The 13,674-nt window shown below is 42.4% G+C and overlaps 1 protein-coding gene across 1 annotated transcript in view; it reads right to left on the bottom strand.

Annotated features, from left to right (window-relative positions):
* Positions 1-13,674, bottom strand: part of Itga2 (integrin subunit alpha 2) — a 100,018-nt gene that overhangs the window by 65,219 nt on the left and 21,125 nt on the right. Inside the window, exon 2 of the mRNA XM_041663744.1 lies at positions 10,436-10,553. Coding sequence (XP_041519678.1) covers positions 10,436-10,553 — 118 coding nt within the window. The remainder of the gene's footprint in view (positions 1-10,435; positions 10,554-13,674) is intronic.

Here is a 13,674-nt window from a genome sequence, read left to right as displayed (position 1 = left end):
CTGAAGGACTGGATTCTAACCTCCAGGCAATTAGTTCTCTTTCCTCTTCAATGCAAGAAGCCCTAGGCCAGGCCTTGGAAGACTATCTAAATAAATGAGATGAATTCTAGAAACTGATGGAGTAGAAACTGGAAGCAGAGGTCCAGGTCACACTTCCTGGATGCAGGTGGATGGCTGTGTGGTATTGAAGGGAGCCCCTATTCAGACATGTGCCATCGTCATCCTTGCGAGAGTACATATATACCTGGCACGCTACAGGTCATGCTGTGTGCAGTGACGGGCAAGGGCAGAGCATGTTCAGGAAGCACCAGATTTGATCACTCAGGTGACTTCTTTTATACCCATTTCCACTCCTTCTCGCCAAAGCCCAGGGGAGACATACTGAGGAAAGTTAAGTGTTGCTGAACTAAAGTGCTCTGTTTCTCGGTGTCTCCAGCAGCAAGGACACAGCACCAGCTCTCTGCTAATCTCCACGGGAAGAAGCAAGAGAGGCTTGCTGCGTTCTGTCCCACTGAGCACCTTGATGGGACGCGCCCTCACCTCCTCTCACCTCATCTAAGAATTCAGCACTAGTTAACCTGGAAATTATTAGAGAGGGGTTAAGATGTCGCCATCACCTTCACTACTGGGAACTTTGTGGCTCTCCCTAAGGTAAGCATACACAACAAAGAGGAAGAAACCTGCTCCTGCTCTGTCACATGCCACCCAATAAGGAGTAAATAAAAGCACTGAAATGTGAAGGGGGGGGAACAGAAACAAAGTCATTTTCTTCATCTGCCATCTTAGATTATTAACATAAGATAGCAAAAGACAAGGTAATACCTGGCCATTTGGGGTACACCTGAAGACCGAGGGAGTCCCACTCCCTTGTTCATACATGACTCAGTATGTAAATACTATAGCCCACCTCCAGTCCAGAAATCCCAGGGAAAGTTCTAGACCACTGCCACCGTCTTTCCTGGTACCGTTTCCCTCCCCACAGCAGACACCTCATCACGCCCACAGGCTTTCATGGAATCCTGTTCCTTACAGCTCACCCTCATGATAGGGGGCTATGAAGTCACCAGAGGCCACTCCCAGGGAATTGTGACATTCTTAAATTAAGCAGACAGGAAGTGAAGGAGGCTGGTCCAGCCAACCATCAAATTTTATGGGCATATAGCTGTAACAGGGAGAAGTACAAAAGGACAAATGTCACAAAGGGAGGTGGGAAAACCATGTCGAAACATGAAAAGTGTTCTTTGCAGTTATGGATTTTATTGCCTCAACCAGAAAAGAAAAATAGAGCAATAGAGCTGTGTGAATAGTCATGAGTGCTGATTCCTCAAACTAAACCAAAGTCCACGATACAAACTGCTCCTTCCCTACGGTGAAACTGGGAATTCTTCCAAGACTATCCTAAATAACACTTACTGTTCAATTATCTTATGGGAAAATAGTGATTATGGAGACTCTAAAAAGTAGCCAATTCGCCCACCTCCAGTGGAATTCCAAGTGCTTTGTTTAGTTAGTAAACAATATTTATGGTGGTGTAAGTCAGACAATTTTAAACTCACAATCCAGGAGCTACTAAAAATATCTTCCCTTGGTCTGTGGGTCTCTAAGCTCTCCAGGCACTTCCTCAACAGTAAGGACTTTTGTAGAGATTGCCATGGAGGTGCAGTTAAAACAATACGGTATCATTGAGATGCCTTTACTGAGTGCCTATGGGATGGACATGTTGTTCAACTCCAGGAGGCACTATTCTTATGTAAATTGTGTGTCCTGGCCCTGTACAGTAGACACCTGTGAGGTGGGTGACAAGACCTACTGTCTTAGGGTGACTATGGTTGTGCTAAAAAAAACACGACCCAAAGCAAACTGATGAGGCAAGGGTTTCTTAGTACTCCTTCATTTTGCTGTTCATCACTGGAGGAAGTCAAAACAGAAAGTGGAGCAGGGTGGGAACATGGAGGCTAGAGTTCATGTGGAGGCTATGGAAGGGAGCTGCTTTTTGGCTTGTTCCCCATGGCTTGCTCAGCCTGCTTTCTTTCTTTTTTTTTTTTATTGCGAAAAGAAGAAAAAAACATAAACAAAAAACAAGTTTCCACCTCCTCCCAGCCTCCCATTTCCCTTCCCCTCCTCCCACCCTTCTCCCCCTCCTCAAACCCTTCTCCCCCTCCCCCCAATCCTCTCCCCCTCCCTCTCCAGTCCACAGAGCAGTCCGGGTTCCCTGCCCTGTGTTAAGTCCTAGGTCCTCTCCGTCCATATCTAGGAAGGTGAACATCCAAACTGGCTAGGCTCCCACAAAGCCAGCACATTAAGTAGGATCAAAACCCCCTGCCATTGTCCTTGGTGTCTCATCAGCCCTCATTGTTCGCCATGTTCAGAGAGTCCGGTTTTATCCCATGCTTTTTCGGTCACAGTCCAGCTGGCCTTGGTGAGCTCCCCGTAGATCAGCTCCTCTGTCTCAGTGGGTGGATGCACGCCTCGCACAGGAGCACTGGACTGAGCTCCCAAGGTCCCAAGGAGGAGCAGAAGGAGGGAGAACATGAGCAAAGAATTCGGGACCACGAGGCGTGCATCCACCCACTGAGTCAGCCTGCTTTCTTATAGAACCCTGGACCGCCAGCCCAGGGATGGCCCCACCCACAATGGGCTGAGCCCTCCCCATTGATCACTTGAGGCTCCCTCCTCTCTCATGACTCTGGCTTGTGTCAAGCTGACCTAAAACTAGCCAGAACACCTATCACGAACCATACTCGATTGTAGGTACTGAGGATACATTACTGAATGAGTCACTAAAAAAATTCTGGCCTCAATTTTTACATTCTAGAGTGAAGACAGATAATAAATCTTGGAAATGAACCATATGGTGGCAGGGATCAGTGCTTGGGAAGGAAGATGAGTGTGTCAGAAGCATGAGGTAGAGACTGGTATAATCTTTATTCAAATGGTTAGGGAAACCCCACTCTCCCCAAAAATCATTCAAGACTTAAGGAGACTTAAGCATTCAAGACTTAAAAGAAGACAGAAAGAGTAGCCTGGGGGTGCAGCAAGCACAAATGTCCAGTGGCCGGAGAAAATGGCAAATTGTGGGATCAGTTTGTCAAGCAGGCCAGGTCACATATAGACTAGTGTGTAATTAGCTCCTGTTTTCATCTCTAGGTAAGAAAGGCTTCAGGGGGGCTGAGTATAGAGTGATAACAATTTGACACATTTGGGGAACTGTGACAGGTGCTTCCTTAAAATGGCTGTAGTAAAGCCACCAGGAAGGCAGATGACTGGTCTTGCGGTTTCCTGCGTAAAAGGTATTAGGGGCTCGCAGAGGTTCAGAGAATTCCGGCGCTGAGCCTTGGCCTTGCTTAAAATAGTTTCTCAAAGTAGGGTCAGCAGGGTTTCTTCAAACTTAAACAGAGCCGGGAAGAAAGAGAGACAGGGGGACAGAGGGGTGGCCACAGGATCAAGGGAAATCCTAGGAGTTGGGATGTTAGGCAAACCAGCAGAGCAAGATCTTGAGATGAAGAAGCCCAATGTCTGTATGAGTGACACTGGGACACCAGGAGTTCGAGATGTCCTCTAGACCCTGAAGGGGATACCCTACTTATGACTGGAGTCTATTCTATGTAATATCTATGCCAACATTAGACATTTCAGCGCCCACAGCATATGAATAAGAATATCATCCTTTTAACATTCTAGGTTATTGACAACACAGGGCATCTGGCAAGGTATAAATAGATCCTTGCTTCTTGCTAGTTAATGGAAAAGGTGTTTTTGGATGAAGGAAGTCACCTATGAAAGGTTTTCCCTTAGGAAAAAGGGATGCAGGTAAACTTTATCTTTTAGGTCAGAGCATTGCTCTTCCAAACCCAATAGTCAAACTCTTTGGCATAAGTTAAAAGCAATGTCAGTATTTCAGTCTCATTATATGACCACAGACTCTTCAGCTTCCAGACTGTTTCCTGAAGTGGTGAGATGGCAAAGCCCTCAAGGTCTGTCAATGTCACAACGGAGTCCACCTACGTCTATCCTTAAAGCATCTTAAGGCTGCTGTGCTTTATAAAAGCCCTAGAAATTTATTTTCTTACTGGAAACAAAGGAGCCAATAAATATCAAGTATGGCTTCAAATCGCCCTCCATAAAGTTTTCCTGAAGTTAAAATCAAAAGCTGAGATACTCACTGAGAAGAATTACGGTGATGTAAGTCCCCTCACTTTTACCCATCCTAGGGAAACAAGTATGGTTTTGAAGTTACTCCATTTCAGACATCAAAGCCCATGAGACAATGCAATACCTTTCTGATAGGTGTTTCGGTAGCATTTTTTTTTAAATCAGAGATAAACACTTGAATAGCAACAGCATTGTAAAACTACATAATGGTTAATTAAGGACTCTTACAGGAATTATCTTCTTTGGTCCTTATTATTACCTATGAGGTGTAACATATTTCTGGTTTTGTATAAAGACACTGGTGGTTTGAATGAGCTACACCCAGCCCCTTCCATGACTCAGGCATTTGAACACTTGGTCCCCAGTTGGGGGTGCTGTTTGGAGAAATTTGGGAGGTGTGGTCTTGCTGGAGAAAGCATGTCACTAAGGGTAAACTTTGAGAATATACAGTTTCATCCTATTTCCATTTTTCACTCTCCTCTCTCTGACTTTGCTTGGGATATGGCCTCTTAGCTTTCTGCTCCTGATGTTTGCAGTCATGTATTCTTCCCAGAGCGGACTCATCCCTGAGGAACCATAAGGCCAAGGAAACCCTTCTTTCTTTAGGTTGTCTTGGTCATGGTGTTTTACCACAGCAACAGAACATAACCAGTACAGCATCTCAGTGGTCGCAGAATCCAGACCCACTCCCATGTCCTTTCCTTCTAAATCCACAGTTCTAACATACGGGGTTTACTTAGAATTCTTCTAGACAAGAACTCAGTACTTGCTCATCACATGGAACCTAAACACATTAACAGCCACCTCACATCTCTGCCACTTCCCACATCCATGTTCTGATGGAGAGAAATGTTTGAGATGGTTGGATGCCAGAAAGCTTTGTGTGTCCAAGCTCCTTACTCTGATCAATAAGCTTCGCTCTGGAGCAGGCACTCAATATTATCACGAGGATTATCTGATAAGATGTCTTGAGATTTTCCACAGATCACGGATATGTTCTAAGCATTCTAGAACAGCAGGTATCTTTCAAGTGTGAGTAACAAACATAGTGTGTGTGTGCGCATGTGTGTGCATTGTATGTGTGTGTGTACATGAGCACCACAAACTCAAGTCCAGAAGGGATGAAAGCAAGTTAGAACAAGGGCTATTTAACACACAGAGCCTTTGATGTCTGCTACAAAACAGAACATTTCTCTCTCCCAGGGGACTTTCTATTTAAGTTTCTCCTAGAGTCATTTGTTGGAGGACTATTCACACTCATAGTAAATAAAAACCTTTACTACGTTTTCTCTTAACCAAAAAGTTGAAACAGCAACATGTGCCCCCACACAGATGCAGTGGTTTTTTTCTTTTTGCTGCAATATTCATTCTTAGTTCTCTCTTTATAAGGAATAGAATGCACCATCCTTGACAAAACAAGTAAATACATTGCCATGACTGGAAATACCCCTCATTCTTTGTCTTCATCTCACCAGTGATTTCAGTTACAATGATTTTGAGTCATAATGAACTCAGATTTTTCGTGGGGCAAGCCTTCAGACTCCACAAACAGAAAGAGTACATATCGCCACTAGTTCCAGGAAATGATCTTAAACACGTCTCAGGCCCTTGTAGATTGTTTGTGATAAGGATTACATCATCCACACTGAACATCCGTTGTATGAAATTCAGGCTGGGGGCAGGCGGGCCCTCCTCTGCCTACGCCAAGGGAAGAGTACACCAGACTTTACTCTTAGCCAGAGGGATGCATAGCAGCTCTGCTTGGGAGGGTCAACTTGCTCTTAAAACTATGTAACTTCAGTAGCTCACTGAAGACTGTGGAAAAGGCTCACGGAGTAATGAAGAGATGTCAGCCATACTATTAAAGTGGAAGTCTAGGGTGTAATTAAAAAATCTAATAAATAAGACTACTAAATTAGCCAAGCTTGCTTGATTAAAATCTAGTAGATCTTGAAGTAAAACATGCCTATATTCTTAACATTAGATACAAGAACAATTCAAACCGCATCCTAAAACAATAGTGTGATTTAAAAACACTCTGACTAGAGAGAGCCTTGAATGAATTAGAAGAAAAAGTCTGAAAAATGGAGTCAAGGGTAAAAGAGATTATAAGAAAGTCAAAGTAAGTAGAGGGAAATGGGGGACGACCTACCTCAGAATAAGCAGTTAGACAGCAATGAACTAAAAGGTCCTGTGAGAGAGAGTGTGTGTGTGTGTGTGTGTGTGTGTGTGTGTGTATGATAAACTGACTCAAGAGAAAACACTCACAATTTATTGAAGGAATTCCTAGCAAAAGCTAACTTCATTAGTATCAGAAGGAAAGTTAATGTTTAAACAGTTTTTCCCACATCTGCTACTTCCATAATGTCTGGGCAATTGTCATAAATTAGGGGAAGGGCACAGTGCCAATTGTCAAAACAAATAGGCGATTCTGGAGCCCAGGTTTCGTGTTATTTTTCCTCCTCGCTGTGAAGGCAGCCTGTCCTGATTGAGGACTATCTAGCCTGGTAATTGTACCCAGGAAAGGCCCACTGATATAGCCGTGCTAATAACAGAGGCTCTGAGGAAATCTTGTATCTCTAGTGTCCTGGGCCTTGGAAAGAGAAAATGAGCTCTTACTGTTGAGTTCATGGAATAGGAGCATGAAAACAGGAGCATTTCCAAGGCTTGGCACCGAATTACTTCTTCCCTCTTATTCATGCATTCCTATTCTGCATATAAATCTTCCTCCTAGACTGTTCCCCACTCCGGAGGTCAAGTCCCAAGCTCTGTATTTCCCGCACCCCACATAGGCACAGTGTCCAGTTCACAGTGGATTAGGTAATTTTGTCCGTGGCTTGACCTGTTCTGTTTCTTTGCTTGGCAAGACCCAAACAGTGAGAGGCTTTGGACAGGCTTGCCCACCAGCTTTGCTCTCTTCCTTTCTGCTTTGTGCCTCCAGAGGATTCAGCCACCTAGAGGGACACGAATTGCCCCTTCTCCTCTGTGAGGTGCAGTAAGTCTCTACAGGCTGATAATTAGATCCTGGCTAATGGGTAGGAAGGCTGTGATCTAATGGGTAGGAAGGCTGTGATCCTAAGCTAAAGTTCCATCTTACCAGAAAGTTCCATACTGGCATTCAAGACACCAACACAGTCAATTATAGAGCAGGGCCTTGTTTCCAAATAGCCATTGTCATTGTTTACACAAGAATATTATGGGAAGAGAAAGGCGGGATTTAGAATTATCTGAGGTCTTGACGTCACTTGCTCAGCACCAGAATTTCAATATAATCTGCTAATACCAATGCAGTTTAATAATATCTTGAATTCTTCCACAGAGAAAAATGACAAGACCGACTCTCACTTTCCCAGGATTCTACCTGTTAAAGTCCCCATCAGCTTTTTGCCGTTTTGGTCTTACTCAGCTGTCACCTAGCCAGTGATTGAGTTCCTCGCCAATCCATGACAGACTCGTCATCTTTAATAACATCTATTACAGCTGGTAGCCTTTTCTCTTAGACTTGTTATGCCCCAGAAAAAGCTGATACTGAAAGGAAAAACAAAACAACCTCGAAACTCAATGCCAGATTGTCCTTAGTGTGGATGTGCCTAGCTTTGATCCTTTGTAAGAGCAGTATGCACTCCTAACTGTGGAGGCATCTTTCCAGCCCCAAGAAATAGTTCTGGATTTCTTGCTTAGGACCAGATCCGATCTTGGGTTCATTAGCAACTTAATGAACTAGATTCTAAGGTCCAGAACATGGCCTGCATCTGCCTTCTAGCTTGCTTTCATCTCTATAGTAATTAAAAAAAAATGATTATTGGTAGGACTGCAGCTCCCGTCGGTGCTCCCTGCGGTCCTCCCAATGATGGCAGTAGGTTCTAACCCTTGAGCGCCCAGCCTGACTGCTCTCCAGTCTCCTAGCTGATAGACTACTTTCAACAGCCATTGCTTTCTGGGTCTCCTCAGAGTAAGAAGTTCAGGTTCTTCTCCAGCCCACATGTTTTCATCATTTTAATCCTAGCTCGACATTTGCTTCTTTTAAATGCCTTCTAAGATGAACCGTGATAACTTAATTTTGTTTTCTCATGACACAGATAAGCATGCCCCAATGTGGGAACAAGCAACATGGACATAAAATAGTTTTTTTTTCTTTAATTTAGTGGATTAGAGAATCAAATGTAAGCTCGCAACATGAAGGTAATACATTGTAGTTATCACTGAAAGTGTGAAGTTCATGTTACTGTTTAAAAGCATCCAGAGGATGAAGATCAGGACCTAAAGCTGCAGGCTTAGTGGGCGGAGCTTAAGTCCCTGTGCCACAACAGAGAGGTTGTGTTCCAAGGACCTGTTCACGAATGGGCATCAAATTGGAGAGGGGAGGAACTTGTCTGCCTCAACATAAATTTTAGTGTCATCTGATTTGATTTCCTTGAGTTCTTTCTATTACTTTCACAGTAAACTTAAATTAATGTAGATATATGTTAGATTAACAAATATAGATAGATATCCATTATATATTCACTATTCACACACACACACACACACACACACACACACACACACATTTCCTCAGTTTCTCAAAAGTAGTCATTTTCCACCAGATAATAAAGCTCTGAGTTATAAATGTAATCCTATACATTAAAAGTTTTGCGTACTTCCCTGGCTGGCTAGTTTTATGTCAACTTGACACAAGTTAAAGTTATCTAAAAGGAGGAGCCCTTAATTGAGAAAATGCATTCATAAGATCTGGCTGTAGGTTTCCTACTAGATCCATAATGGCTTCCTCAATCAAGATTTGTTTCCTTGCTCTCCCTCTCTGTCCTTTCCTTGTCTCAGCCACGCGGTTCTCATGTTCTCCTCTCCCCTCTCTCTTTCTCTTCTCTTTCTCTCCTTCCATCCTCCCCTCGCACATTCCCAATTTTCTGGCACTAGAAAAATTCCCAGGAATCCACAAAGACAACCCCAGCCAAGACCGTAAGAAATTGTGGAGAGGGTACTTGAACTGGTGGTCTTTTCCTGTAATCAAATTGATGGCTACCTTAATTTTCTTATAGAACTTTTCATCCAGCAACAGATGGAAGCAGATACAGAGATCAGATCCACAGCTAAGCACTGGACCGAGCTCCCAGAGTGCAGTTGAAGAGAGAAAGGAGTAATAATATGAACAAAGGGATCAAGACTATGAGGGGGATACTCACAGAAGCTTCTGACCTGAGCTAGTTGGAGCTCACTGACTCCAGACTGACAGGGGGAACCTGCATAGGACCAAACAAGGCCCTCTGAATGTGGGTGACAGTTGTGTGATGGGAGCAGTCTATGTGGACCAGTATTTATGCCTAGTGCTTGAACTGGCTTTTTGCAACTCATTCTCCTTGAAGGGATATTTCGCTCAGCCTAAATATAGTGGGAAGGGCCTTGATCATGCCTCAAAGTGATATTCCAGACATTCCTGAACTCCCATGGAAGTCTTACCCTCTCTGAGGAGTGGATAGAAGTGGGGTTGGGGGTATGGGAGGAGGAAAGGGAGGGGGAACTGGGATTGTTACATAAAATGAGAATTTTATGTAAAACTGTTTTAAAATAAAAATATTTTTAAAAAGATCTGACTGTAGAACATTTTATTCATTACTGATTGGTGGCGGAGGACCCAGTCCTAAAGTACTAAAACAAGTACTTTAAGCTAGAAGTCAATTTGTGAGTTTTCTATGAACACATAAGAGAACTCTTGTACCAGGCTAAACCTGACTTAGAGCTGAGGGGGCAAAGCCCTGTTAAAAGAAAATATTTTGGACATTGTTCTGCCCCACCCCCAGGAGGGACACCAAAATAGTGTTAGCTGGATGATTACTTTTAAAGCTCATGGAAGATCAGTTCAAAGGTTAAGGAACCAAGGAAATACACATTTGTCTATATTTTTTCTTATCTACCACAATTATGGTCAGAACTCATATTGTCAGTAGAATTTTTACAGAAAGTTTTCTATCTGAGATTTCTCCCCACTAAAAAGTACCATTCTAGTATCCTATTGATTGTCAGTCCACAGTTATGAACTTTTGAAGAAAAGCCCTCATTTAAAAATATTGGATCAAAGAAACAAAGGAACTGGGTAGGCCTTTAATTCCCAACACACCCTGAAGACAGAGGCAAGCATTTTTTTGTATGTTCCGGGCCAGCCAGAATAACAGGGTGAGACTGTCTCGGAATGACGGTAAAGCACACACTATCCATTGACAGTATCCAAATATTACATTTATACAATTATATTCTATTGAAATAATAAAGAAGAGAATAGCCTTACCAGTTGCCCTGTGGGGTTTTGAGTTGCTGCACAGCATAACCAAACTGTTCACTTGAAGGACCAGAAAATACTTTTGCTCCTGGGAGGCCAACATTGTATGCCAGACAGCTTAAAATACCTATTAAAATTGAAAACATAGCCATAGTTACAATTTTTAATGTAAGTGCATAATATGATTGGTAAGGACCATGTTTTAAAAAACCTTGTCTGACCTGATAACTCTTCTCCTTATCAGTGTTGATAAAAAGTAACAGCTACTACATCTAAAGCATGTGTGTGGGCCCTAGCACAGGTCTAGATACTCATATGCATAATTCACTGCCTTAATATTGCCCCTCCCGGCAGCCTCAGCAGACAATGGTATCTTTGCTTCACAGAGATTTTGGAGGTTCCAGATGAGTCTCTCATGCCCAGTGATAAGGGAAGGCCAGGATTTGAACAAGAGACAGAATTAACACGCTCAGCTCTTAAACCACTGTTTTGTTATATATTGTATGATGATTTAAATTCTTTTTGTCTTCACTCACAGAGCAAGATCTTAAGCTACTCATGCACAGTGTCCCAAGGGGGCCCTGTCCTTGACACAGTCTCTGTATGAAACGTGTGTTAAAATCATAGTGCTGAGGAGAGGGGAAAGTCACAGCCCTGCAAATCAGCATCATTTGCTTTCTCAGAAAAGGATGCTTCGTAAGCTAAAGACTTAGGAAACGGTGCATTATCTTCTTATTCCAGTGGGAACTGTCAAAAGCACTTTGTCTTTTGATTTTTCTTACTTAACAATCAATAAATGGCAGTCTTGGAAAACAGAACAAAGCGAAGGAGACAATATCTAATAGAGTTTGTTTGTTTTACACTTCTGTTTCTGATCGAAAGGGAGAGAAGAGCAGAGCTAACTCTCTCTGGTGCCAAAAGCACGGATGCTGGGAGGGCTTCACACTGTAGAAGCCAGGTTTTGTGGATTTGGAAAGAGGGTGCTGCAAAACTCCACCATTAGGCCGGGCGGTGGTGGCGCACGCCTTTAATCCCAGCACTCGGGAGGCAGAGGCAGGCGGATCTCTGTGAGTTCGAGACCAGCCTGGTCTACAGAGCTTGTTCCAGGACAGGCTCCAAAGCCACAGAGAAACCCTATCTCGAAAAAAACCAAAAATAAAATAAAATAAAATAAAATAAAAAATAAAAAAAAACTCCACCATTTATCCTTACAGAGCTTAAAAAAAAAAAACCAACAAAACAGCCTGGACTCTTAAACTTAACGTCACCATTCCTGTGCCCTTTGTCTTCACAGAGGAAGGTTTCACGTTGGGAGCAGCATTAAGTCTGCATGGTGTTTTAGACGTCTGTCATTCCAGACACACAAAGCCTGGATGAACTGGCTTGCTTTACCACTGTGCTTCTGACTTATGGGAGGAGATGCTATAGACTGCTTCCAAGGAAAAATGAAGTCACGGATGACGCTTTGGGAGCTGAAATAATCAATGAAACTTTTTAAGTGCCAAAAATACTCTACTGGGCGTTGGCTCACTCAAAAAAGCCCAGCTCATTATTCTTAGAAATGTAAACTTTCCAGGAAGAAAAGGGCACATATTATTTTTGAAATCCACGGTGACATAATCTGCATGGGTCAACATTTGGACATTTGATCTGTAACATCTGTCTCTTCATAGGACCACCGCACCTTTTTACTGAAGAAGCAAAATGCAAAAGGAAATAACAGCTCAAAAAATTGAGCAGAATCCCGAAAGCAGCATTCAGAATGCTTGTGTATCTAACAAGACTTCGCCTTCACCCATTATGAGAACTTTGCAAGTACTATTGGAATGTTCATCAGGTTTTATGTATGCTAGTTAAAGCTTGAGAGGCGATGCCAAACTATTGTCATTTTAAACAATCTAACACCTGAAAGAATGTATGTGACTGGACATAAAATGATGCAGCTCCATCCCACTATTAAGTTAGGCTTTGGCAAATCATGTAATAGGAAGTGAATCAGGGTGGAGTTCGTTTTATTCTTTAATGTTAAATTTTATGATAGCTTGCATTTATAGGCATTTATTTCAACGTAATGGCAAGTGTATGCTTTAGGAAATGTGTCATTACGTGTCTCTGTTATTACGTAATCATAAAATGCACATAAACACACAAGATCACTATTACACTCTTGGGAAACAATTTTTTGAAAAAATTTATTAAAGTTTTTTCATACAATATATTTTATTTATATTCTTTCCTCTCCATCAACTCCTCCCCATCTCTTTACCCAGCCAACTTCATGTCTTTTCTCTCTCTCTCTCTCTCTCTCTCTCTCTCTCTCTCTCTCATGGGTTCACACTGCTCTCATCCATTTTTTGACTAAAATGCTGCTATACAACATATGCATGTAGCATAAGTGTATTATTATGTATGAATATATACATATATAATGATTGATTTATAAATTAGGAAATAAGAATTCATTTTAATAGTCTAATTTATAAATGTATGTATATTACTGTACATTATAAATGTATATATGGGAAACATTTTTCAAAGTGAAAGAGATCACTTCATCTTTCTGTTTAAATTACTCAAGATCTTGTTGTAGTACTGAGAAAATCCAGTTTCCTCACAGAGTTTCAAAGGTCTTTTCTTATCTGATGCTCATGTAGTTTTCTGGTTTCATCCCTCTGCTTTCCTCCTGGCTTCAATGGGTCCCAGACACAGCCCTTTTCCTTCTGTCCTTGAACACACCCAGAAAATTCCAGTCGCAGTCTTTGATACCTGTCTCACTGCTATAGCTCTCGCCAAACTCCAGATTTAAGGTTTTGGAAATCATTCATTGTATTGGTCTGTGTTTGAATAGTCTCTGTTCTAGGGACTTCCTTCATTTCTCGATTTAGCAGCAATATCGTCTTCCCGCACTGTCCCACTGGGGTGACAATTACCTGCAGTTTTCTCATGTGTCCATATTTCTTGATGTCACCTTCTGTCAACTACAATGCAAGGTCCTTGAGAGACCAGCCATGGCTTTTGTTTCCCCATTTTTTCTCAGAACTTAAGGTAATATTTGTGTCTGTGTCTGTGTGCACTCATGCATGTGGGCCCATGCACATACGGAGGCCCGAGAACGGTGTCAGGCGTCCTGTTTTGTCACACCACTGAGAAAGTCTTTTACTGAACCTAGAGCTAGACTAGCAGCTGGTAATCCCCAGGATTCTTTTGGCTCCTCTCCCGGCTTGGTGAGAGGCACTAGGGTTGCAGCT

Source organism: Microtus oregoni, unplaced genomic scaffold (genome assembly GCF_018167655.1).
Source record: "Microtus oregoni isolate MIOR12 unplaced genomic scaffold, Mior012 000014F_ref0000157, whole genome shotgun sequence".
Taxonomy (NCBI): domain Eukaryota; kingdom Metazoa; phylum Chordata; class Mammalia; order Rodentia; family Cricetidae; genus Microtus; species Microtus oregoni.
This window is presented reverse-complemented; position numbering and strand designations above follow the sequence as displayed.